This window comes from Schistosoma haematobium, chromosome 7 (genome assembly GCF_000699445.3).
Source record: "Schistosoma haematobium chromosome 7, whole genome shotgun sequence".
In the NCBI taxonomy this organism is placed as follows: Eukaryota; Metazoa; Platyhelminthes; class Trematoda; order Strigeidida; family Schistosomatidae; genus Schistosoma; species Schistosoma haematobium.
In genome coordinates this window covers 15257138-15284615 of record NC_067202.1, presented here as the reverse complement: position 1 = coordinate 15284615, position 27478 = coordinate 15257138, and the positions used below count along the sequence as shown (strand labels likewise).

Below are 27478 nucleotides of genomic sequence, written 5' to 3'. Positions count from 1 at the left end.
ATGTAACTATTATAGATCCAAGTAAAGCCTTTGAAAAGGTCTTCAATTCGAGCCTTAAATTAAAATGGGAATGTTTTGAAATCCATTATATGGTAATAGACGGTATAAGTGACTTTCTCAGTGATAGGAGACAGAGGGTAAGGTTAAATGGAGCTCTCTCAACATGAGGACCTGTAAAAAGAGGAATTTCCCAAGGCGCAATCCTTGGTTCACTTCTTTTTATTACCAACTGAAGCAAAGTCATCCGTTCTACTTTTCGCAGAGGACATAATGATTTGGGGACCTATACAGAGCATGTAAGATAGAATGGTATTACAGTGTCTTATCTCTTCCTTCCATCTAGTACCGGTGATCTGAGAGGATGTTATACGAATTTTCAAAAACCGAGATCAAATCATTTACGCCTGGAGTTTCGTTTCTCTCACCGAGTAGTGAATTATTGGAATTCTCTTCCATAAAACGTAATATAAGCACCTTCTATTGATATAATCAAAACGCGGTTCGACCTCCATAGTGTTACATACTGCAAATATTAATATAAGTCGATAGACCTTCTATTCTTATTATTGAGGATTGGTATTGTACTTTGAATAAACTTTGGTTTGTTTGGAACTATCAGTTGGAAGGTCTCCAAAGCAGATATTCTATGAACGCGACTGTCCGTTTGGGAATGTTTATCATTTATGTCTTGTTTTTATATGGGACTGGAGTAGTTTATTCCAATTTATGTCCAAGACAGTGTTTGCCGGGATCCTGTTGCGAAGTTGAAGAAAATGATTTCAGATGCTGTCCTTATGCTAATGTATGTTTCAAATGATGTATAGTATTCTCATATAACTTCCCAGGGTGTATGTTGTAGTGATGGGAGAAACTGCTGTCCTCAAGGGACAAAGTGTGATTTGGAACTCGGTCATTGTCGTTCTACTAATGGGACTGTGTTAACCTCCAAACATATATCAGAGGTGAATGTTCTTTTTTTGCATTTTGTTTCAGTATGACATGTAAGTGTCGCTGTGTAAGGGAATCTCCTTACTTTTCTGAATCGTTATTAGCATTTAGATAGAGTTCGTTGCTCCCCAAGTATTCTATCTTGAAGCGAACTTTACACAAGTCTTCTTATGAAGACAAGGCATCTAAATTTCTGTACTCCTAAAGTTTGGCTGCCTTTTTTACAGGGTATTAGCTTGACAATATTTTAACAGACCGAGATCTAACGATCGTGAGGTTTGTGCTGAGATTTTCTCATTTAATGATTTTGTTGGGACGCAAAGTAAAATATGGCTACTCTTACTTTCACTAAGTTTGATACGTAAAACGAAATAATCAATCTTCCTAAACATTAGATACAACAGAAACAAGTATTTAACTTTTATTATGATAATTAGGGTCTACATCGACTAACCTCCATCTTGATGTTGTTCGGCAACTTTGGTCAACATATTTGGGTTATATTTTGGTTATAACTGACTGAGCGACGTTTTAGTGGCATAGTGTTATCATCAGACTTTCAGGTTCCATTTCTTAAATATGAGCAGGATGCCTTTAATCCGCATCGTGTTCAGTAGAGTTGTTTCACATTTTGTGCACAGTATTACATTATGTATGTGGATATGTGCAAAGTAAAAACCCTGTGGGCTTGAGACCCAAGTTTCTTTGTAACATGTATCCTAGTGACATAAGATCAAAGACTCAAAACATTGAGTCAACATCGCTCTGTAAGCTTGAATTAGACTAATAGTAATGTAAACCAATTAAAGTTCACTTAAGGAGGCCTAGATATTATTCCAAGCTAATAGACTATGTGATATGTCCCAGTAAATTTTATTTGCTAAACGACCTAGTCTCTTTTGAATTTATTTCGGCTTAAAATCAGTAAAATACCGCATCGCACAATTGTAATTCGTAGGAATACCCTGTAATCGGATTTTTACTGTATTATTGGGCAAAATCTCCAATTATGTAGTAGTACTATGCGAGTATTCAGTGACCGTAACCAGTTCTGATTTTTAAATTCCATTCCGCAAAATTCTTGTGTAAATGTTCAGATCACTGAGTAAATATCAATGCAACTAAAAAAGTATATCATCGGTATTTGTTAGTTTTTATTACTTATGGTGTCGATGAGTTCAAGTTCTGAAGTCCTACATTGCCCCCAAATACCCTGGTACGGTCGAGAGTGGGGCGAGTCCGCTCTCCCTCGCAAAATGCTCTCACATGGCCACGCGTATATAGCCTCTGCCAGGGAAGTCCTACTCACTGCCTTCTCGTGGCGGGAGTGTTGTTTACGAAATTGAGAGGACGAGAAGCGAATGTCTGGCACTTTAACCGGGTTGGTGGACATGGAGAGTTGGAAAACCCTCATTCCAAACCAATGGTGCACATTTACTTCAGTATCCTGAAGGAACAAACGGAGTATGAACCAATCGTTGGCCATCGGCTACCATGGGACTGCATCTCCTTACGATACTCCACTGCCTTGTGGATCAGACCTTCAGATCGAAGGCTCCGGGTGTGGCCTCCTATGGAAACCACCTGCTTCGGTTTGGGTACCCGGGCCTTAGCACAGCCCAAACACGAATCAAGAGACTTGTGTGGCGCATATGTATTTGGTGCCTCCTTGTACCAATATCTGAGTTAAAATAAAAATGTTGTGATACGTTAGCACTAAAAAACCTGAATAAAATACGAGATGAGTCTCCACTTATTCTTACGATTTGTCCCAAAGAAGTAAGCGTAAATTCTTAGGTGAGATTAAAGTTACATACTACGCAGCTGTCAACTACCGAACTTCCTCGAGTTCACTAGAAAGATGAACGATTAAAAATGAGCCAAGATGTTCAGGTAGGGAGAAAGAATTAGTTTGTAGAAAGCGAGGTATAAATTAGTTTTAATCTCAAGGTTTAAGGGGAGATAAAGACTGTACACGCGCCATTGTGATAGATTATGAGCCAGGTCATCCAGTCTCCAACCACAGGTTACAATAGTGGCGCGGACCCCAACCAAGTAATCTGCATCTACTAAAACGGCTCAGATCAGAAGTTAGTGAAATGATGCCAATTTTTGGTTTGGCCACCCCTAACTTCCTTCCAACTATCTCCAGCACTAGTCAGCATTGAGCGCCATAGTATTCGTTTGTCGGGCATGCGTAACACATAGTCCAACCATCTCAGTCGATGAAGCTTTCTAACCTTATCAACTGATTTACCATCATCATTCCCTAATACTCTGCATCCAACCTCACCAAAACAGGACTATCATCTGCACATTCTAAGTCGATAAGTTGACCTCGTGGAAGGAGACTGATTCCTGGAAATTCAGACGACGAGAGCGTTATTTCCAGTTGTAGCTCTATGATGAAATTTAAAAAAATTGAGATAGTGGACAGTCTCACAGGACATCACTTGAGGTTACGAAATCAGATGACAGTTCGCCGTAAGCTCTGAATCAACTGGTAGTGTTCGAGTGGAGCCTCCGCAAGGTTTATGTATTTCTGATGTACACCTTTCAATGACAGTAGTATATCTAATAATCATTGTCATTGTATGGCGCATATATATCTGGTGCCCCCTTGTACCAATATTTGTGTTCAAATAAATAAATAAATAATGACATACACTGCCACAGAACCTCTCGATCTACAGAGTCAAATGCTGCTTTTAAGTTAAGAAAAACTATCATTGTCGGACGCCGATAAGTATGCCTGTGTTCTAGAACCTGAAGAATGGTGAATATGTGGTTGATGCAGCCACAACCAGGTCTGAAGCCAGCTTGGTTTTCTCATATTTGCAGTTCACGAGTCTTAGTTAGGTGTCCGATACTCATCGAGGCTCGTATTTTAGATACTATATCATTTAAACTAATCCCTTTGTGGTTGTCACAGGACGATTTTGACCCTTTCTTATATATTGGGACGATAAGTGATTGTGACCAGTCAGATGAGATAACGTCGAATTTCCAGATTTTTACTAAAATGTTAATCAAGCTAATCGCTAAAATTGGATCACCATCCCTAAAGACCTTTGGAGGTAATCCATCTGGACCAGCTACTCTTCCTCGTTTCAGATTGGTTATAGCTTTTTGAAATTTAATTAAATTCGGAGTGTCTATTTCAATGTTCCATTCCGACTGTTTGGAAATGGTGGATAGTTGTAGTTGTAGAGTATCTGAAGACCAGGTGAACTGCTTCTTAAACTGTTCCTCCTATCGTTCTAGCCGTCTGAACTGAGAGCAGATAGGAGTGTGGTCCTTTTTTCGAGATTGTCTCATTCACACTTAACTTTTTAATTCCGGTTTAATTTTATTAGTCTGTAAAGCTGTCCAGTGTTACGTGAAGCCATTGTCTTTTCCATCACTTTTGTTTTCGTTGCCCACCACTGCTCACTATTGTTCCGTAACTTTTGGTTTAGGTAGATGTGATTTGTTTTCGCTCTTCATCGTGCTTGAAGCATGATGGGTGATGAGTTTACGTGAATCTACGCGTTCAATGGACTGATTTTTCGTAACCCTTTGATTAAAATCACTAGTAGATGTGGGTGCTGTTTCTACAACTGTTTGTATATGATTTCAAGCAACATCTGGGTCAGCCTCGTTTTCAGAATTGCTTGGGTGCGAGCTCATTTGTTCATGGAATTTACCTTTGGCTCTCTTATCGCTGAGTTCCACTGTAATGGGTCTTAATGTAGTTTTTCTGCATCCAGTGAGGTGAAAGCAAATGCGTGCTCGTATTAGAGCATGATCGGAGTCCAAATGTGTTACAGAACGAGCGACAGTCTTCTATCGAGCCTCTCCAACGATGACTGATGAGGATATGGTGTATTTGAGTCCATCGTTGGTTTGGTACAGGGGTCGCCATGCTAAATGATGTCTCTCCTTAGGCTTAAAATTAGTGTTTGCTAAAAACAAACGATTGTCTGAGCACATTTTCAGCGGACGATCACCATTATCTGTTCTCTGTGCCGGAATACTAAACCACCCACTTAAATGTCTCTCTTTGGTTTAAGCTACCTGCTTGGTCATTAAATTCACCTATGAGTACCATGAGTATTCAGCTTTTTGAAGCAGTTCAGTAAGCTTACTGAAACATTTATTTTCTACTTCATCAGGGCTGCAGTCCGTGCGAGCGTAGGCAGAAACGACATAAAGGCAACGATATGTGTCACTATCCTTCCGAGTTTTTAAGAAACCGTTTAGCCGAACAGCATATAGGCGACTGTTAACGGTAATCCACTCTAGTAGTGCTTGTTCTGCCCTCATACTTATTGCTATGCCTGCACCCACTAGTTCACAAGAACTAGTCATCGAGTCGATAAATAAGTGGAGGGTGTATCTCGTTGTCTCCCTCGTTTTGGCGAGGTGAGTTCGAGTAAATGATCACACTAGGATCCTGTATGCGTGTTTCGTAGATGCAGCATACATCAATGTTACGGGATGTGAGAGTTTTAGCCAAGGAGGCCTGTTGGCCGATTTAACATAGGGTAGGTACGTTAAATGCTCCAATGTGTAGTTTAGTGCGGCGTTTCAACACACCTAGGAAAGTATTTCGCGCACTAAAATCGTTGCCCATGGTTGTCCTTGAAGAGGAAGTTTAGAGTTAAAAGTCTAGGTAGGAGGAATAATAGGAATTAAAGAGGGAGATTGATTATGAATACAGTGGTTTTGAGTACTGTTAGAGGTACTGGGACGGTTATTACTTCCTGGTTGCCCACACCGTGGAAGGGTTCTTCTAGAGGTAACTGAAAAGGAAATCGGGTTATAGTTAGTCACACCTCTGTACAATCAGCAGTATGATTTCGCCCTCTGGTCTTGGGTTTGCTGCTTTCAGTCTTACCACTCTTCAGCCGACCTGCCTGGCATGATAGGACCTTGAAGAACAATTGTTCCAGCCAGTATAGCTCGATTGCTTCATCACGGTAGGGACTGCGCATAATGTGTGGGGAGTGGTTCTTCATCTATATCTCGTTTATATTTTAATATAATAAGTTCTAAATTCTCTATTATTAAATACAATGGTTTCCACATAGAGTACTTGACTGCTCGTTTATGATCGATTTTCATTCATTTTCAGAAAGTAATTGGTGACTTAAAAACCAGTACTTTGGATATGGTGCTTAGGAGACTATCTACAGACTACATTATGTGTCCCGACCGCCAGTCAGTGTGCCAGGATAACACTACATGTTGCCCAATGTCAGGTGAGATATGGGGTTGTTGCCAACATGCCAATGTAAGTTCCTTTTTGGAAATACCTCGTGTTAATAAATTATTGCTTTATCGATTCACTCATATATAGTATTTTAGAAATCCCCGTGAACGAATCTCTGGTACTCATCTTTTTTTGAACAAACAATAAATCTGGTTTAAATCGGAATACTAGTTGTCGTCCCTCCATCGTGTAAAAACTTGTGTGACAAGCCAACAGCTACTTGAAATTTGGCGAGTCCCACTTTTTCTTTGTTTTATGACTACTTAAGCCTATCCATTAGCAACTTCTTTAAGGGTTCAGTCAGTTTTTTTATCTTCATAGCCTATAATAAATGCCATAATAGCCATGGGATTGGCGTTTACTAACCTTTATTTATTTATTTATTTATTTAAACACATAAACATTGGTACAAGGAGGCAACAAATATATATGCGCCACACAAACCATTTGATTCCCGTGGGGGCTGGAATACTGCCCGTGTGTCCAAACAGAAGCAAGTGTTTTCTTTCGGGGGCCACTCCCCGAGCTAATGACCTAGAGGCATAATCCGCAAGACAGTGGATCAGAGTTAGATGCAGTCCATGGTAGCTGGTGACCAACGATAAGTTCATAAGTCTCTTGTTCCCTCAGGATCCTGGTGCCCATGTGTGCCACTAGTTTGGAATGAGGGTTTTCGAACTCCTCTAAGTGAATCCTCTATAACCAGCAACCCTGTTAAAAATCCGAACATTCGCTTTTTGTCCTCTCAATTTCGTAAACAATATCCTCCTTAAGAGTAGGCAGTGTTTAGGACTTCCTTGACGGGCTGTATGCGCATGGTCATGTGAGAGCATTTAGAGGAGAGTGAACTCTTTCCCCCCTCGACCGTCCCAGGGCATTTGGGAGCTGTTCGCTGATCAGTCTTCTACCCATCACTTCATAAAGTCATAGACAGTTGGACTTGGCCATGTTAATAGGTGTAGACTACCTGGTTGAGATCCGCGTGATTATCATTACCAATAGTTAGGGACTTTGAATCACATGGCTCAAAATCGTTTGCAATGGTGCAGATGCATCCATTATTTGTCATCCCCGAAATTCTGAATTCCTCATAACCATTACTTTTGTTTTTATTTCACTAATTTATATTTTCTTTACAAATCGTGTCTGATATCTAATCTTTCCTATTACCACTGATACTGTTACTACCTCTACCATTCTAAGATTTGGTCTTATAATTCCATCTCTCTCTCTCTGTTATTTGGGTATGGGGACTTGAACCGATGTACACACGTACCAGGTTCTGCATTGTGACTGACTGTCTGACTGATAAATCCATAATTATTACTGTTACGAGAAACAAATATTGAGTTTGGAAATAATCCTTGTTATAAGTCAGAAATGGTGAATTTCACGTCGATTGAGTCTTGAATACTACAGAATATTGACAAACTTTTTCATTGATAATATTAAAAAGTCACATATGAATTTTTTTAACTCCATATTCCATAACTCATTATTAGTATGAGACTCTGAAGCAATAAGTTATAATTAATACTTCCCTTATCTAATCTAGATATAGTATATAGGAACGGAACAAAAGCAACATATTTACTTTTATTGAAAACATCTGCTTACTAGTGACTGGCTTCAAGATGTATATCCTGGAGTTCTAGTGAAAAGCAGTGACCAGTTGGGTTCAACCGGGTCAGTTGTGAGATAGTAACTCACTGATGACAATGGTGGATGTGTCGCTCAATTTCGTGGATTAGTTGAAGTTAGACATTAACACCGTTGGATGCCGGCTCAGTGGTCTAGTGGTTAAGTGGCCCTGGGTTCGAATCCCGCGAGGCGGGGTCGTGGATGCTCACTGCTGAGGAGTCCCACAATGGGACGAAACGGCCTTCCAGTGCTTCCAGGTTTTCAATGGTGAACTCATGATCTCAACAATTGAAATTACTAAAATCTCCACAAAACCCTCTTCTGAAAATAATTTTCATTATGAACTAATATCAGTTAAGAAAACCGTTGAATTTTTCACTCAGTAAAATAATCACAATAAAATCCTACATTACGGTTGTTTTCAATTCCATTTTCTATGTTTTTATTATGGTTAAGATCCACTGGATTGAGTCGCGTTGCTCGGTTGATGGGCCTAACTTTTATATTTGATCACGTAATTGATGACTATCGATAGAGTAAATTATTATATCCAGTGATTTTAGTTAGATTTGACTGGTTAAGTCAAGTCAGTCAGTTATACACTATGTGGAACGCCTGACACTTGCTCATCGGTCCAAGTTGCCACACCACACACGGCGAGGTGGAATTATCAAGAAAGATTCGATTGCTTATAACTCCATAGACTGATGCCACGTCTTGGTATAGTCATCCTTAACTTTCAGTCTACTCTTACACCTGACATCACCTGTCATGATAGGCGGTGTTTGAGCATACGTAACACACGTCCTAACCATCTCAGTTTACTACATCAACCAGTTATGTCTACCTATATGATTATAGGTTTCAATATACTTGATATGAAGCTTGTCGACATTTCTACCCTCTTTACATGAAAATACTAGACGTTTTTGTATTGTGTTTTAGTAAGTTTACTATCTTCATTGCAAATTTTTATTAAAGTTGTATATCAAGGGGTCATATTTCACTAGTTATTAAGTGTATAAATGAAATAGGATCAGATAAACATGGTTTTCGAACAACAGTATCATGGGTAAATCCTAATTTTAGTCGTATCCACAGGTAATTCAAGCAGTTATCATCTAATTTCCTTTAAATTATATTCAATTAAATGCAAACACAGTATGTGAATCAATTTTCCGAAGAAAGACATGGATTTTATTTTATGATATATATTCCCAGAGAAGAAAACGAGATTACAAACCCAAGGCGAGGAGAATTGAACGCCAGTTTATGTAAGAGGCTTCCGGCTATGGGAGCCTCCGTGGGTTGCAGGTGTAAACGTAAAAAGAGTTGGTGGTGTGATGTTTAAAATTGATGCTCGAGGGAAATGTCTGACGCGACATGTAAACTGCATCCTCGGTAGACGATTGAATTCGGGTAAAGAACCCCGTAACTCGAAATTGCCACTAGATTACTTAATCAGAAAAGTCTAAAACAAAAAGAACAATACAGAAGTGATGGTCAGACCCCAAGAAGATGACGTTTCCCTCAACTTCAGTTAAATCCAAGTAGGACTTACTTTTCATGATAGGAAGGCGATATAGTGAGTCAGTCAGAAGTATTTAAATGAAAAAGTCACTTGAGGACAGCCAGAAATGGCTTAAAGGACAACTACATATCATTGGTTAAGAAATGGATTCATTTTCTAAGGTGTAGAACGGTATATACGTATGTAAATGAGTATTTATGCATTTTGTTCGGTAACCCAATAGACTTTCTCTTCTACCTATTATCTTCTCTCTCAAGTAGTCAATTTGGGGGGTTAGCTCATAGCACGTTGTGTATCAGCATCACATCGGACACCGTCCATCATAACAGTAATTTTAGTTGTAATATCAATGTGGTTCTGCGTAGCTAAATGATAGGTACAATGGAAATTTAAATGTCCTCTGAAATCCTGGTTCAAAGTGGCTATTCTCCAGAATTAATCAATCTACTTGGGAACGTTTTCATCTCATTGTTGATTCAAGTAAGTCAGATAGTCTAATTCTGAAGTGATTATATAAGAGTGTAATACCATAATATCTAGTTAGTTTCGTTGTTCAAGCACTATACTCTCAGCCAACGGGTTTTTCGTTGAAACTTCATCCTATTCATACCACTAATAGCCTTCAAATAAAAAATACCCCAGTTAAGTACATAGGACTGTACTTGGTAAATGAGTTCCACTGTTTATGTCTCTAAATAAGTCACCCAAACTCTGTGATGAGTTTTTTGTTTTATTCATAGGCTATTTGCTGTCCAGATGGAGAACATTGTTGCCCTCATGGTTCAGTCTGCGATATGGTGCATTACTCATGTAAACCAACTAAGTCCAATGAAATCCCAGAGATAAAAGAATCTTCCCACACCTTACACCTTGTATCAGCATCAGCTCCTGCACGTCTCAACCCAAATGTCAACCCATCTAAAGCAGACTGGAGAAAAAAGATTCATAAACTGTCAGCCAAGTATTTACTAGCTTATTCTGGTGTCGTATGTCCAGATCCATTATATGAATGCCCAGCTGATACAACTTGTTGTCCTAGTCCAGATGAAACGTGGGCATGTTGCCCTATTCCTCAAGTAAGTTTTTTGATATTATCTATGAATTTATAATTCAGAATTATGTTAAAATGTCCACAAATCAATATAAAGCTCCTGATTTGTTGTGTTCATTTTTAATCTGGGTTATATTGTTATTTATATTATAAAAGAATTATCCTACATTTCATAGTAACATCCCTCGCTTGATTAAGATCGCTCATCATCATATTGCTAATTAAAATGTAAAGGTTTTTTTTCAGGTTACTTAATATTTACTAATTTTTACGTAGAATTAGAAATTCAGATTTTGAACTTATATATTTTTAAAGCTGGAATGTATATAGCAAATATAATTCATTAGAGTGTTGAGTAAATTAGCCTAGTGACATAATTCCATACGTCATTAGTAACATTTTTAATCAATTCTATTGGGTTAGATTGGATGATGTTGGCTATCCAGTAGTAAACTACTAATGATTTTTGTTTCATATTATATATATATATATATATATATATATATATATATATATATATATATATATATATATATATATATATACAATCATTCATAGTGCAATATCTAACACAAAAAATACATTAGTTCAAGTGACTGCGTCGCCCCCGACCGTTGCTTTCACCTTGACGTGGTGGTCGGGCTTGCCTGTCGTGATGAAGCAATCGAGCTTTACTGGATGGAACAATTGTTATTCAAGGTCCTATCATGCTAGACAGGTCGGCTGAAGAGTGGTAAAACTAAAAGCAGCAAACTCAAGACCAGAGGGCGAAATGGTACTGGTGACTGTACAGAGGTGTGACGGCAGTAAGGTGCTATCCCAGAAAACCAGCATAACAACGATGCCGCCTGACTACAAGGGAGGGTGAGGTTAGAAAAGGTCGATCGTAAACATATACACCTCACCATATCCCAAGGATATCGGTCACCAGTGGTAAGGTCCCAAAAGGTCAGGAGTTAACACAAAGATTACTCACAGAAAGTTCGTGTGTGACCGGCCTCAAGTAGTTGTCCCTTGGGCATTGTGTTCACGCTCTCAGTTGACCAAACCAACTCTAACCAAATTTCCTTTTCAGTTACCTCTAGAAGGACCCTCCCACGGTGTGGGCAACCGGGAAGTGAAAGCCACCCTCATACCTCTAACAGCACTCACGACTGCATCGCCCCAACAAGAAATTCACAAAACGGGACGTAAATAATATGAAAATAACCATCTAATATACACTTGTTTGTGTCACATTGTGAATATTTTAAACATAGTAGTAAAACTCCCACTCTTAAGAGTGGATAACTTCATTAAACATATTGTTGAACCAAATATGGTAGTTGACAATTTTCAGTTGTACGGGGAAGGGTGGTTAACATTGTGTTATACGAAATACGATTAAGACATATCATCCAATCACCTGTTCTCGATTAACTACTAGCATTGTGTTACTCCTAACACTACTATTTACCATACTTTGTCATTGTCTGTTTGAATTTGGACGATAGATATTTTGCGTTTTCAAGACCTTAATATCTTATTTAATCTTATTCATAATCAACATAATTTGATATGTTGTTGTGTAGAATATCACTTTTTAGTACGAATGTAATTTAGTGAACGAAGTTAAAAACTGATTACCAGTTTTGATCGAATGTAAAATAGTTCTCAATCAAAATATAACGTTAATATTAGGAACTATTTACTAAACAATTTTATTTCTGTATTCCTTGTTCACTATTTCTTTCATCTATCTCTTATACCTTAATTTAGTTAGGTTATCGTGATATTCTTTTCTTCATATTATGTAGACTGTCTCCTTTCCTGGTGTTTATAACAAAGATTTGAATAAGTCCCTTGAACAGATGTACAATAATAAAAATAGTTCATATTCTGTCGCAAATTTTAATTTGATTTATATGAGCTTATCAACATTGAATGGCACACAATTGTGTCCAGATGCAAAACCTCGCTGTAGCGATGAACAGACATGTTGCAAACTAAAAACTGGAGAGTGGGGTTGCTGCCCTGTGAAAAATGTGAGTAACTTACTGAAATGTTTAGAATTAGTGGGGTTCTACTGACCATTCAGCAGGTTTGACTTGTTATTTTTTTGCCATATTATCTCATAGTGATTAAAACTTAACTACTTACGTTAAACCTATCCGATATTTAAGGCTTGAATCCTTAATACTGTGAAAGTACAACCAGATATGTTTTTCCATATATATATTTGAACACAAATACTGGTAAAGTGGGCACCAGATACATATGCGCCGCACAAATCTCGTTTGGTCAATGTGAGGGCTATGATACTGCCTGGGTGCCAAAACCGAAACAGGTGGGTTTTTTTAGCGGAACACACCCGGAGCCTTCAACTTATAGGTCTGATCCACAAGGTAGTGGAGCATCGTATGGAGATGCAGTCCGATGGTAGCCGGTGACCAACGACTGTTTCATACGCCATTTGTTCTCTTAGGGTACTGGAGCCCATGTGCACCATCGGTTTGGAATGAGGGTTTTCCAACTCCCCTAGGTGGACTCTCCGTGTCCATCGGCCCGGTTAAAGCCTCTGTCGGACATTCGCTTTCCGCCCTATCAATTTCGCAAACAACACCCGTGGTGCGAGAAGGCAGTGAGTAGGACTTCCGTGGTAGTGGCTGTATACGCGTGGTCATTTGAGAGCATTTGGAGAGGAAAAGCGAACTCTCCCCACCCTCGGCCGTACCAGGGCATATATTCAGTTTTTTGTTTCTTGTGGACCTTTGTTTTTCTCTGACATTAGAAAGAGTCATCCTAGAAATATCTCAAATGATAAGTTATAGAGATTTGTTGTTAGTTATATGAATCATAGAAAATCATAAGTTTGTACATCATTCAATTCATGTCTCATTATTGCTTTACATTTTATTCGGTTCATTCTTTTCACCAAAATCAGTTACCATGAATTTTGTTACAATTCACTCCAGTCGATTGCTTCATTTCTTCATTAGTTTTAATTGATGTATTTGATAAATAAAGTTCATGTAAAGATTTAAATCTTTTGTAAATTATTATCTGTTAAAGTTATGTGCTATTGTTGGGAATGCTAGATACCCAGAACTCACTTGATAAACGTTTATTTTTGTAAATTTGAATTTCTTGCTTTCCCGCCAAAAGTTTTCATTTTTACCTTCATATCATTATTCCCACTTGTCAGGACCTTAAATATGACGTTTTTCAAAGACATTTGTATGCTTAAAGTTGTGCCTGTTGTTGTTTGTACTTCTAACAGTTTGTGAAATACATTTTCCTCCTGTTAAACTTAACTTCTCTCGTTAGTTAGCGAGGCTAGAACACATCAGAATAGTTAATTAATTTGATCATTGTGTCATTGAATCTCCGTTCCATTCTCAGATTTGGGTGATTTATTAATCTCTGCAAATATAACAGTTACATTCTTACAGAATTTAATCTATGAAAATGATAAATATGGTTCGTTACATATATATGATGTATATCAAAGGTCAATTAATATTAAGTGTTACTTAGTATCTAAATTATTTGTAATGAATGAATTAGAACATGGTGTGATGAATATTTTTTTTCTGTTGGTGATTAGCTACTTTGTTTTGAAACATTTTACTTATTTCAACATAAGATTAAGTTTTGTCTTAATAGGTGGCAAGTTTTGAGAGAGAGAGAGAGAGAGAGAAAATCATATTTCAGTGTGTAATATTGCGTGATTTTATTTCAGAATAACAGATATTTTCTTGTTGTTGTTATTGGTAATTCACTATTTATATTTATTTTATTTGAACACATAAATATTGGCACAAGGGGGCACCAAATATATATGCGCCACACAAAACGATGAGAATTTGAAGAGAAGAAGAAAGATAAGGAGCGTAAAAGAAGAAGAACAGTAACGAATAGATTAGTGTAAGGTAGTGTAATAATAATAATAATAATGGGAGCAACGGAAAGGCACAACCAGGAGAGATCTTTCAGTTAGGGAAGATACAACCACTTTTTATGAAGAAAGTAAAAGAAGGTTACAGCAGGATCGACACTGGCTTTTATTCTGAGCCATATCTGATAACGTCTCTAACCACTGTGTAGCACCATCTCTCGGACCCCACTTAGGGATTCGTGAAGGACCAACACAAGCCAGCTTTTTGCAGCATTCTTTCATGCCACGACACCATATCATACACTGACCACCTTTCCACTTTTTCCAACCAATCCCAGCGTCGGCAGATAATGCACGACGTGGAATTCTCTAGGACGTCATTCGTACAACATGTCCCGGCTCTTATGCAGCTACCTAGATACACGAACTTCTCGACTACGTCTGTCTGCTCACCATCCAGGGTGAGTACAGGATTAGAATCCTGCCAGTCTTGTAGAAGTACTTTGCACTTCGAAGGTGCAAAGCACATACCATACCTACGGACATTGATTGCCAACTGATTAAGGGCGGATTGCATGCCTTGGGCATTATCGCACAGTAAGACAATATCGTCCGCATACTCAAGGTCGAGAAGTCTTTCTCCAGGCAACAGATTCACACCACCATTACTTACATCTATCAGAGCTGGAATGGTGAGATTGGGCAACCCTGCCTAACCCCACTGCTCGAATGGAACAATGGAGAAAGGTGGTTGTATGCCCTCACTCTGCCTGAGCTGTTTGTATATAAGGCTCTTAAGATTTTAATAAACTTCTCAGGCACACACATCTTCAATAGACAATCCCAGAGAACAGCCCTATCCAACGAATTGAAGGCAGCCCTGATGTCGAGAAACACTACGATTGTTGGCCTTTGATAAGTATGGCGGTGTTCTAACATTTGGCGGAGGGTGAAGATATGATCAATACATCCTTGACCGGAGCGAAAACCAGCCTTCTCCTCGCGAGTCAATCTTTCTCGGGTTTTGAACAACGTACGAAGTATGACGGAAGCCAATAGCTTGGACGCAATCGGAAGTAGACTTATCCCCCGATAGTTGTTACAGGAACAACGTGAACCCTTTTTAAAGATAGGGACAACTATTGACTCATTTTATTACGTTGGTAAATTCTCTAGTTCCCAGACCTTTGTAAACAACACAGTTAGTTCCTTATCCAGAAAGTCACCACCGTCTTTAAAAAGAGCCGGAGGTAAGTCATCTGGGCCCAGTGATTTGTAACGCTTCAAGAGTTGGAGTTCCTTGCGGACTTCCGCCTCATTTGGTGGATCAGTCGTCACTGGCCATGGAGGGCAAGACAGTCTGACCAGTTGAACTGCCCTTCGAAAAATTCTGCCCATCGTCCAAGACGTCGATGGATGTTAGTGATTGGCATCCCATCATCCTCGCAGATTGTTTCGCTCACACCGGACTTCTTGCTGCCAGTGGCTCGGATGAGTTGAAAGAGCTTCCGGTAGTTACCAGCTGCTGCTTTCAGCTCATCAGCACTCTCCGACCACCAGGCTTCTCGGTCTTTACGCAAGCTTTGCTCAATTTCATTACGTAACATCCTTCGTTTGTGGTCAAACTCACGGTCACCCGGGGTAGACCGACTGGCATCAATGAGTTGTAAGGAGCCTGAAAAAACTCAGTACTTATAAGCTAGACGTTTCGCGAAGCTGCAAGCAGCTTTACTCACCCTTTTGATGGCGTCGTGAAGTTGCAACCAATGTTCATCTATACTTTTCAGTAGTATGGTAGCTAGCTCGGTTCGATACCTACTAGCGACAGAAGTTGCAACCAACTTGCTGACATCAATTCGTTGGTGGCGGTCACTTCGTTGGCTACTGAAAAGTAAGGTAAGATTAACGCAAACAAGGGCATAATCAGAGTCCAGATAGGTACTCCAAAAGGAGCAGCAGTCTTGTACACAACCACGCCAGCAGTGGCTGTTCGCGATGTGATCAATCTAAGTCCAGGCTTGGGATGCAGAGGGAGGACGCCAGGTGGCACATCGTCGATGACTGTGCCGAAAGTTAGTGCTAGCCAGGAACAGGTTGTGGTCTGTGCAGAGTTGCAGTAGACGGTCCCCGTTATCTGTCCTGCGACCAACAAGTCACCATCGGCTACCTAAACGACTCTCTTCTGTGCCTAGACGCCCGACCTGAGCATTCAAGTCTCCGGCTAGTACTACAATATCTGTCGAACGCACTTTCTGGAGAGGAACAGATAACTGGTGGTAAAACTCATCCTTGATTGCATCCGGGCTGCAATCTGTCGGGGCATAGGCGGAGATGACGAAAAGACATCGTTTCTCACGCCGATTTCTTCTCACTTTGATGGAACTTTCTAATCTAATGCCCAAGGCATGCAATCCGCACTTAATCAGTTGGCAATCAGTGTCCGTAGGTATGGTATGTGCTTTGCACCTTCGAAGTGCAAAGTACTTCTACAAGACTGGCAGGATTCTAATCCTGTACTCACCCTGGATGGTGAGCAGATAGACGTAGTCGAGAAGTTCGTGTATCTGGGTAGCTGCATAAGTGCTGGTGGGGGTGTGAGTGATGAGATCAATGCACGAATAGTGAAAGCCAGAGCGGCTTATACCAATCTGGGCCACCTTTGGCGCCTTCGTGATGTTAGTCTGACTGTAAAAGGTCGGATCTACAACGCGTCGGTGAGAGCAGTTTTGCTCTATGCTTGTGAAACCTGGTCTCTCCAAGTTGAGGACGTTAAGACGACTCTCTGTGTTCGATCATCGCTGTCTCCGAAGGATTGCTGACATTCAGTGGCAACACCATGTCAGTAATGCAGAGGTTCGGCATCGTGTGTTCGGGCACAGAGATGATAATTCAATTGGTGTCACCATCTTGAAACACCGACTTCGGTGGCTTGGACATGTTCTACGAATGTCGTCCCAGAGAATTCCACGTCGTGCATTATTTGCCGACTCTGGGACTGGTTGGAAGAAGCGAAGAGGTGGTCAGTGCATGACATGGTGTCGTGGCATGAAAGAAAGCTGCAAAGGACTGGCTTCTGTCGTTCCTTCACGACTCCCTGGTTGGTGTCCGAGAGATGGTACAACACAGTGGTTAGAGACGTTATCAGATATGGCTCAGAAGAGAAGCCAGTGTCGATCCTGCTGTAACCTTCTTTTACTTTCTTCATAAAAAAAGTGGTTGTATCTTCCTTAACTGAAAGATTTCTTCTGATTGTACCTCTCCGTTCCCTCGTTACTACCATACTACCTTACACCAATCTCTTCGTTGTTGTTCGCTTCTTCTTTTGCGCTCCTTAGTTTTTTTTTTCTATTTCTCTTCGAATTCTCATTGTTTTGTGTGGTGCATATATATTGGCTCTCTCTTGTACCAATATTCATGTGTTCAAATAAAATAAAAAAATCTAACAGCACATAACCGACTGTTAATTGGGATCCAATCGATTAGTGCTGCCTCAGCTCTAGCGCTTAGGGAGGCACCAATGCCAGCAAGACCAGACGAAGGTGCCACAGGGTCCCCGGATAAACGCACGTGAAACAAGCTTTATGAAGCGACAGATGAAGAGCGAATTTGTAGTACTTCACCAGAGTCTTGAATACCGGTCTCGGATAGACAACAGACATCGATATTAAGACTTTCCAAAGACATAGCCAGCCCTATCTGTTGTCCGACCTTCATAAGTGTGCGAACATTGAAGGCAGCCAGTTTGAATGGTGCACGTGATTTCAGAAAAAAATGATTCTTATTTGGTTTTAGCATACAATTTTCAACCAGGCGGTGACTCGAGAACGTTTAGATAGAGCCGAATTTCCACCGTAGACGATCTGCTGTATAAGTCGAAAAATAAGGTTACACAGAGTGGGAATAAAAGAAAGCGAATAAATGACGTAGTAAATAATAATAATAATGTGAGTTGTTTGACTGTAAATCGAATCAAGAATAGAATTTTCAGTAAATGTCATCATTTTCATTTTAATTGTGTGTGGGTTGTGATACTGCCCCGGTGCTCAGACCGAAGCAGGTGATTTTCTTATTGGGCCACACCCCGAGCCTTTAACCTAAAGGTCTAACCCACAAGGCAGTGGAGCATCGTGAGGAGATGCAGTCCGATGGTAGCCGGTGTTCAACAATTGGTTTATACGCCATGATACTGAAGCCGTGTGCACCATTTGTTTAGAATCATGGTTTCTCAACTCCCCTAGGTGGACTCTCCGTGTCCATCGGCCCGGTTAAAGCCTCTGTCGGACATTCGCTTTCCGCCCTATCAATTTCGCTAACAACACCCGTGGTGCGAGAAGGCAGTGAGTAGGACTTCCGTGGTAGTGGCTGTATACGCGTGGTCATTTGGAGAGGGAAAGCGGACTCTCCCCACTCTCGGCCGTATCAGGGCATTTGGGGGGCTAATTATATTACAAATAACAAGTTTGGATGGAAATAGACATCGCGATAAAAAAAAAACGTTAGTATATTTTTAATTCCTACATAAGATTCTAGAGTTTTGAAGTATCCGCTATTGCTGGTTGGTTAAGAAATAGCCAATCACCGTGCCCCAACACAATCCTGCACAGAACATGTCTTAATCCAATCTGTATTTCTCTGACCCTTAGAGAATAATTTTACCTTGAAATACAGTACATAAATCTGCTAGTAATCATTAAATTACTTAAAGTGAGTTAATATTACAAGCCAAAATTATTAAATGTTGTAATAAAGCCTGAAATTTAATCTCGTTATAATATAGTTGGAAAAATGCTGGTCTATTAACTTGGATCTCATCATCAGACTCTAAGTTTCCTTAAGGCATAATGTACTTAGTTAGATATATATTTGTGTGAAATTACACCTGGTTCCAAGGATGAATATTCACTATTCACATAAACTCATACTTTGTCCAAAACTGCAAGCAAGTAGATTATGTTGGATTTAAAAAATTTTCTCACACTATTCCTCTTCCCTTTTGTGAAAATCTTAGAAGTCTGATGTATGGTAGTGAAAGTAACTTGTGATTAGCCAGTGAGTATAGACAAACAGGCACTCAATTTACTATTAAATCTATGAGTTCCTTTGCTTTCATAGATTTCTACCTCGAATTCACTGACAGTAACTGCTTGTAATTGTGTGCAATAAAGTATTGTCTAGTGTTACTCTGATTCTTTATTTCTGGTCGTGAATCGGGTATCTTATATAACGTGATCTAGTCTCTGTATTGTGTACCGTTCAAGTATCCAATCTAGTAGTATCATAAACTCGGTCACCCAGACCAGTCTTATTGTCATTGTGTTAGGGTAGTTATACCACAAAGAGAGAGAGATTTTAGATCATCCTTTATACCAAAGTCATAATGCTTTCATGATACTAAGATTATTGTATGGTCGTGAATTCCAATCGGAACTTCAGCATCTTTAATTTCTTTGAAATGATGATTGTCAGTATTGTATCGGTAGTTACTCTTTCTTTCTCCGAGGTTCCTGTTTTGTTAATGACTTTATATCAGGAGTCATTCAATAAAATCAATACTTCGATTGTGAATAATATCTACAATGTTTCTAGAGGTATATTCGAGGTCATCACTTCCCGATTCTCCACATTGTGGAAGAATACCTTTTTTGATGGACCCGTAGAGGAAACTAGATGATCATGGGGATCTCGGCGCGTGACCGCAGTGCCTAACGGATAACTGTATGAGGCTAGTCGCTTAGGACCTTACTGTGAGGAGTTTCTGATATGTAAGCTTCGTGCTTCAAAAGAACAAATCTTCAGGGACGGAAAACTATGGGGTAAGTTGAGGTGTTACAGTTTTGGCCCCCGACCATTTCTAACCCTTTCCGCGTGTTGTAAGAAGGCAGGATCGTTGCCGATGCTGATTGTCACATCTCAGCACAAGTCAGTAGTACAACTTTGTTCTTGAGTCATGAGTTTGCTTCTCTTAGTCTTACTTGTTCCATAAATGGCTCGCCTGGTATGATAGGACTTAAAGAAACGTTTGTTCTAGCTCTATTGGATCATTAAGGTAGATAAGCCCAATCTCTACGTCAAAGTGGAAGCTACGATCGTTGAGGTCAACACTACTGCTAAAAAAACTCATCTGTCCAACAACGTCTAAGTAATCAAATTTCCACAAAACCATCAACTTATTCACTTTGCATAAACAATCGTAGTCTCATAAATTGCTTATTAATTGTATTTGTCAATCTATGAAAACCAGGGAATGAACATAATCAGTTATTTTATTAGCGGGTAACATTTCAATCCACACACTTTATGTATTTACTATTTTCTTTAAGATTTGATTGTATTAATCCATTCAACTTCTTTTGAAACGAATCAGATTAGTGTATTAGAGCTGAAAAAATGATAATTTATGCAGCTGATAGATTATCCGAACTTAAGTATGTCTCTGAACTAATTAGTTGATACGCAATAGGAACGAATAGAAAATTTTACACTAACTAAACTATGATTGTTATGTCTTGTTTTTTATTCAATCTAGTTACTTCAGTTGGTTAGTATTCATCAGGCGCTCTACTCCACTCGACTAGTATCCATATCAGAATACAGCTTAAATAAAAACATAATTATATTCGATAACAAAACAGCAAATTAACTAATTGGAGATTACAACAAGAAAAAATATTAGTATATATTTATAATTTTCATACAGGAGGGTTATCGTGTTTTCTCCATTTATCTACTAGCGCTGATTGGCTATAAAAAAATAGGCCAATCAACGTATCCTGATGTAATTCCATATGGAACATTCTTGAATCTGATCCATGTCCTGCTAACCACAATGAAGAATAGTTATTGAAAATATACGTTTATGTTCATAATTTAAGTATTACTGCTGGTAAAACTGATTAATCTTAACTCCCAAAAACTCTAAACAACTTAGAAATATTCATAAATAATTCATCCAACTTTGGAATTCTTCAACAGTTTAGAGCTATAATTCTCTTAAATTGAGCTAAAAAATCATCATTTCTTTCATTCAACAAAATAGCAGCGTAAAAAGATTTCAATTGACAAGCCTGTTTTTAAAATTATTGGGTATTTCCATGTCTCATATTTGTTTGTTTTTTAGTTATTGATTATCTACAACTTAAATTAGGATATAAGTATCCCTGAAAGTCGGTTACAGATCTCTTAGAATCCAAAATATAACTGTTCAATGATTATTCTTGTTACAAAGTTTCCCCTTCCATTTTAAACATTTTTGTCATATCTTAATATCATTTGAACTAATAGTGTATCACTGGTTGAAATCATGAGTCAATCGAAGTTAGACCATCATGGAAAACCTGGGAGCACCGGACGGCCGTCTCGTCCTGGTAGGGGACTCCCCAGCAGTGCGCATCCACGACCCCGCCCCCCGCGAGATTCGAACCCAGGACCTACTGGCTTTGCGCGCGAGCACTAAACCATTGAACCACTGAACCGGCACCCAACGGTGTTAGTGTCTAACTTCAACCAATCCACCAAGTTGCGCCATTGTACACCATTGTCTTCAGTGAGTTGATATCTCACAACAGACCTGGTTGAACTCCACTGGTAACGACTTCTCACTAGAACTCTAGGAGTGTCTCCTGAAGTCAGTCACTAGTAAGGTGATTATTATTATCAGAATAGGTTTTGTGGAGATGTTTAGAAATTTCACTGGCTGAAATCATGAGTCAATTGAAGCTAGAACACCATGGATCCCGCGGGGTGCGGGATCTTGGACGCACACTGCTGAGGAGTCCCATACCAGGACGAAACGGCCGTTCAGTGCTTCCAGGTTTTCCATGATGGCCTAGCTTCGATTGACTCATGATTTCAACCAGTGAAATTTCTAAAAATCTCCACAAAACCCATTCTGATAATAATAGTCTATCAGTTTAAAAATCCCCATAGAATATTCAAAACTGAAGAACATTTGAGCGAACAATCGTTTTAAATAACTTCATCATCAGGCTCTACAGTTATAAATCCATAATTATAATATTTTACGAAGTCCAAAAAATAAGGCAAGTGTTAATGAATTTGACAATGTTACGTGTTAAAATTGGTAAACGTTTGCATCCATATACTTCAAGATTGTATTATTTGACAAATTAGAAAGGTCATTCAATAAAGGTCAGAATGATTTGGAGTAAAGTGTTCAGTCACCATAAGTATAATAGTATTATAGCAAAAATGAAAATGCAAAAAAATTGTGTGAATAAAATGCATAGTAGGAGAATTTGATCTTGTCAATTGAGATAATAATAATAATAATAAGATTGTTGTGTGAATATAATATGTAATAAGGAGAATGTTATCAAGGTAATTACGATAAACGATTCGGGAATAATCGATGTGAAGATTAAGATAGAGATAATCAAAAATAATGATAATAAGGAAAAAATAAAGGAAGGGGGTAAGAGGTTTATAATATTCAGTCTAGGTATTCGGTGGTCCAGTCGTAGGCCAAGGTAAACCTAGAGGCTGGATATATTTTTTCTGGATACATAAATTTGGTCTTCTGGAATCGATGCAGATAGCTTTGGCTATGTAAAACAGTCGTAATCTAGCCCCTTGAGGTAGATATTTTGGAACTTGATATAAAACAGAGAAAGCTTCCTCTATTTCGATATGATGCTCACTATCTACCAAGTGAGAAAGAATGGTACTGTTAATCGATTTGGTAACTCGTTTTCCCAACCATGCTGGTACAGGTTCACGAACACGCAAGGATAAAGCCCTCTGAGCACGTCCTATGTAACTAGCTTCACAGGAGCAGTTGAATTGGTATACATACATGGAAGAGCCCATCTTCGGTGACCTATCCTTGATTAGTTGTGTGAGTACTGGTTTAGTCGAGAAAAATATGTGTAACTTGGCGGCATGAAACGTCCTTTCGACAGATCTTTTGAGTCGACGTGTTAGAATATCACCCGCTATGTCCACCTTAAAGTTAAGTCTCAGGTATAAGGTCTTTTTACTGACTGTGTCGCAATGTCTTCTTTTTTTAGTACTTTGTACGAGGTATTTTTTTGATGAAATTGTCGGGATAGCCATTATTTCGTAATGTGTTCTTAAGTATATCTATTTGGTCATCTACACTGTCTTCAGAATATAATAACTTTATTCTGTGGTTGAGACATTTAACCAAATTTATTTTATATTGAAGAGGTGTGAAGCTTTGGAAATGGGTATATTGACCCGTCTGTCTTTCTAGAAAGTAGGACATCTAAAAAAGCCATACTATTATCTCTCTCCTCTTTGCTGGTGTATTTAATGGTTGGGTGGACATTATTGAAACAGTCTAACATCTGTTTGTCGATATTTTTGTCACATATGATTAGTGTGTCATCTATGTATCGACAGTAATAATCAAGCTTAGGATTTCTTTAAGCGGTCCATTTTCTAGTTTGGTCAGAAAAATATTAGCAAGGATCGGGCCTAGAGGTGATACCATTGCTACCCCATCTACTTGTCTGAAAAATTCATTGTTAAACTTAAAGTAGATACTCATAGTGCATTTCAACAGAAGTTCTCTCTTTTTACTTACTGGGATCGGTATCTCTATTTTCTTTTCTAGCAATTGTTCACATATATAATCTATACTTTCAGTCAGAGGGATGTTAGTGAGCAAAGATGTTACGTTTAGTGATAACATAGTTTTGCCATTTATATTCATATTTTTCATTGTATCCACAAATTCAAAGACGTCTTTAACACTATGCTTAACCAGTTCTTGGTGCAGTGGTTCTAATAGTTTAACTATCCATTTTGCTGTTAAATGGTATGGTGAGTTTGCCATATCCAGTATCGGGTGTAAAGGAACATCAGGTTTATGAATCTTAGGTAGACCATATAGTCGATGGGTATGTGTTCCCGAAGGCTTCAGCGCATTATAGGTATGCTCAGTGATGTATTGATGTTGTTTTCAAAAAAATTTTAATGCTGCAGTTAGTTGACGTTCGGTCTTTTCATTGAGGTCTTTACATGACCCAAGCTTTTGGAATTTGGTTTGATCTATGTAACCTGTCTTGTTTAGAATTACAGTGCAACTATTCTACTTATTGTGACTGAACACTTTACTTCAAATCGTCCTAACCTTTATTGAATGACCTTTCTAATTTGCAAATAATACAATTTTGAAGTATATAGATATATATCGTAACAGATGCAAACGTGCACCATTCTTAACAAATAACATTTTCAAATTCATTAACACTTGCCTTATTCTTGGCCTTTGTAAAAATATCACAATAATGATGGACTTATAACTGTAGAGCCTGATAATAATGTATCATTTACAAATATAGCCTACTGTGAAAAAGATAGTAGTATCTTACAAATTAAATTGAGTGAATTGTTTACCTTAGACTCCTTAAATAATGCATGGAATTAGTAAATTTAATGTTTATTCATAATGATATAATGTCTAATCGACGTTAATAAGTTGTAAACATTCAATGTGTTTCTTTCTTGATTATATGCAAAATATCGTAAAGGCTCCTATACACAATCACTTCAAACAAAATGAAGACATGTAAATCATGGAGAACAGATAAAATTACAAAAAAATTTTTCTGCTTATCGTAGTCACCAATGAATTTTTATCAGTATAATCTTTTTATTCTATTCCTTAGGCTGTATGTTGCAGTGATGGAGAACACTGTTGTCCTGATGGTTATGTATGTGATTTATCTGTTGGAGAGTGTATAAATCGTTCTAAACCATCAAATGAATTGAAAAAGTTTTTACCAAACATTAATTTATCATCATTACCAACAAAAATTGGTTATAATAATCGTTGTCCTAACAGTGATGTTTATTGTGAAGATAATTCAACTTGTTGTGAACATGATAAGGAATGGGGTTGTTGCTTGTTCTCAAATGTAATTTTATTATATTACATTGTATAAATATTCTTTTGCTTAAATCTCAAGATTTTAAATTCAATCCTTTAAGTTAACTCATAGATAATTATTGCTTGAAACTTTCAATATTATGCGATAGTTTCAGTTGTCTTCAATTTAGATTGGATACAAATTTTTATATGAAAAACTGATTGTTCGCATGCCGTTGAATACACTTAAAGGTAATTCCTGGACTTCTAGTGAGAAATCTTGATTATGGAAGTTGAGTTGTGCTAGGCGTTAGACAGTTGTTCCGAGTTGTTATAATGTGAGTGACTGCAGATTAGAGGACAGTGTATTATCGATCGATCCAAAGACGCGTAAGACACGTAGGAACGACCTAGGGCTCTGATTGGTCCGCTTCCCTGTCTAGCCCAGCCTGTTGAGTCCAGAACTCAAGTCTCAGTCTCAGCGATATGAATCATTATATTTCAGACATACTCTGTTTATATACCAATCAACCAGACCTCATCGTACCGTAAAATAGAAAATAACATTTGTACAATATTTAACAAGTGAAATAAATATTGACCAATAGGGAATGTCCATTTAAAGTCCAAGGACACCACTAGACTTAACATGATAATTATTGGGATATTTTTCTAAATATCCCAACACCAGTGTTCGTACAATATCGCGAAATGTCTGAAGTTAGACATGTAAACCTTTGAATCCTTCCTCAGTGGTTCAAATTTTTAGTGCTTGTCGTTGAAATTAATAGTCCTAAGTTCGATTCCTGGTTGGATCGTGGATGCCCACTACCACTGAGTATTTCAACACTAAGACGAAACAGTTGTATAGTGCTTTTAAGATTTCAGTAATTGCCTAAGACTAGTCGACGATACTACTCAAACAGGTTAGATTATAAACAATAAATAACGCTGAATTGAATGTTAATATGTACGAAGTTGAATGGTGCAATTTGCATGCAATTAACTTACATCATTCGAAGTCATTCCAACTTCAAATAGCCGTTTCAACTAAGAATTGGAAATCAGTTCAACCAATAAACATTGAATTATATCAATGGTTTCCTGTTTAACCTGTAAATAGTTATTCAATCAGTTTTAAAAATGTATTCTTAAGGTAGGTTAAAATCTATGATAAATAGAACAGTTATACTGGAATATGTATATCTGGCTATCATATTTCGCAAATATAATAAACGGACATTAACTAACCGTACTCTTATAATGTTCATAATGCTAATTAATGTCTTTGATGGGAAAAAAACAAGCAAAGAGCATTAAACTGTAGATGATACAGAAGAATAGGGTGTATATCATGATTTATGTTTTGAGAATGCTAATTTAAATCTCCTTTATAACTTAGGTACGTTTAAAATTTTCTCTATCTTACTAGACTTAGGATTTGTAATTAACAATATCGGCGAGACTATAATTTATGGACGAACCAATCAGGTACGAGATAACAGGTCTTGGATTTTGATGCGAAATTCATCCATTTGGCATCATAGCTGATGTCAATTTGTGATGAAGACCTGAAATCTAAATCGTAACCTTAACTATCAACCGTAAACAATCGTTCTAATTCCTCAAACTGATTTATAACCTTCATTTGGTTCTAGTTAATAGGTGGTCACTCTAGTGTCGCTGAAAGGTCGTCGATAAATTATAGTCTCACCACAATATCATCTATAAGTTTCACTACGTTTACTCATGATGTAATAATGTAATTCAATAATCACCAATTGGAGCTATTTGTTCTCAACTCGAAGTTATATATATCGTTTCTACATTTGATACTTGTATTTTTATTTTTTAAAGGCAGTCTGTTGTTCCGATGGTATTCATTGTTGTCCAGCAAATACAATTTGTGATTTAAAAGCAGAAATGTGTATTGGTGAATCAGGTGATATTCTCACTAAACTACAATTGAAATCTAAACCTAAATTTAATTCATTCAAATATAATTCACGTATTAGTATTTGCTCTGATATGAAATCAGTTTGTATTAATGGTACATGTTGTTCCAATGTAAATGATCAATTATCAACACTTTGTTGTCCTTATGAAAATGTATGTTTTAAAAGTTTATTTATTGTTATGTGTTATATTTTAACATTCGATTTGAATTCTTTTCCGAGATGGACGGTTTATAACTGGATGTACCCGCACCTCAGAGTCGATGTTCACTCTCTGACTCGAACCCCGTACTGTTCGCTTAAAACTCCATCGCGTTATCCACTTAGCTACTGACTACTGGTAGCCACTTGCTTGTGCAATAGGGTGAA

General features: G+C 38.1%; 1 protein-coding gene across 1 annotated transcript in view; it reads left to right on the top strand.

Annotated features, from left to right (window-relative positions):
* Positions 1 to 625: 625 nt before the first annotated feature.
* Positions 626 to 27478, top strand: part of MS3_00009688 (uncharacterized protein) — a gene marked incomplete at its 3' end in the record, with an annotated part of 45183 nt that continues 18330 nt past the window's right edge. Inside the window, exons 1-7 of the mRNA XM_035731249.2 lie at positions 626 to 802; positions 846 to 962; positions 6065 to 6223; positions 10115 to 10450; positions 12222 to 12449; positions 24955 to 25203; positions 27012 to 27263. Of these exons, the coding sequence (XP_035588105.2) occupies positions 6185 to 6223; positions 10115 to 10450; positions 12222 to 12449; positions 24955 to 25203; positions 27012 to 27263 (1104 nt within the window). The 5' untranslated portion in view covers positions 626 to 802; positions 846 to 962; positions 6065 to 6184. The remainder of the gene's footprint in view (positions 803 to 845; positions 963 to 6064; positions 6224 to 10114; positions 10451 to 12221; positions 12450 to 24954; positions 25204 to 27011; positions 27264 to 27478) is intronic.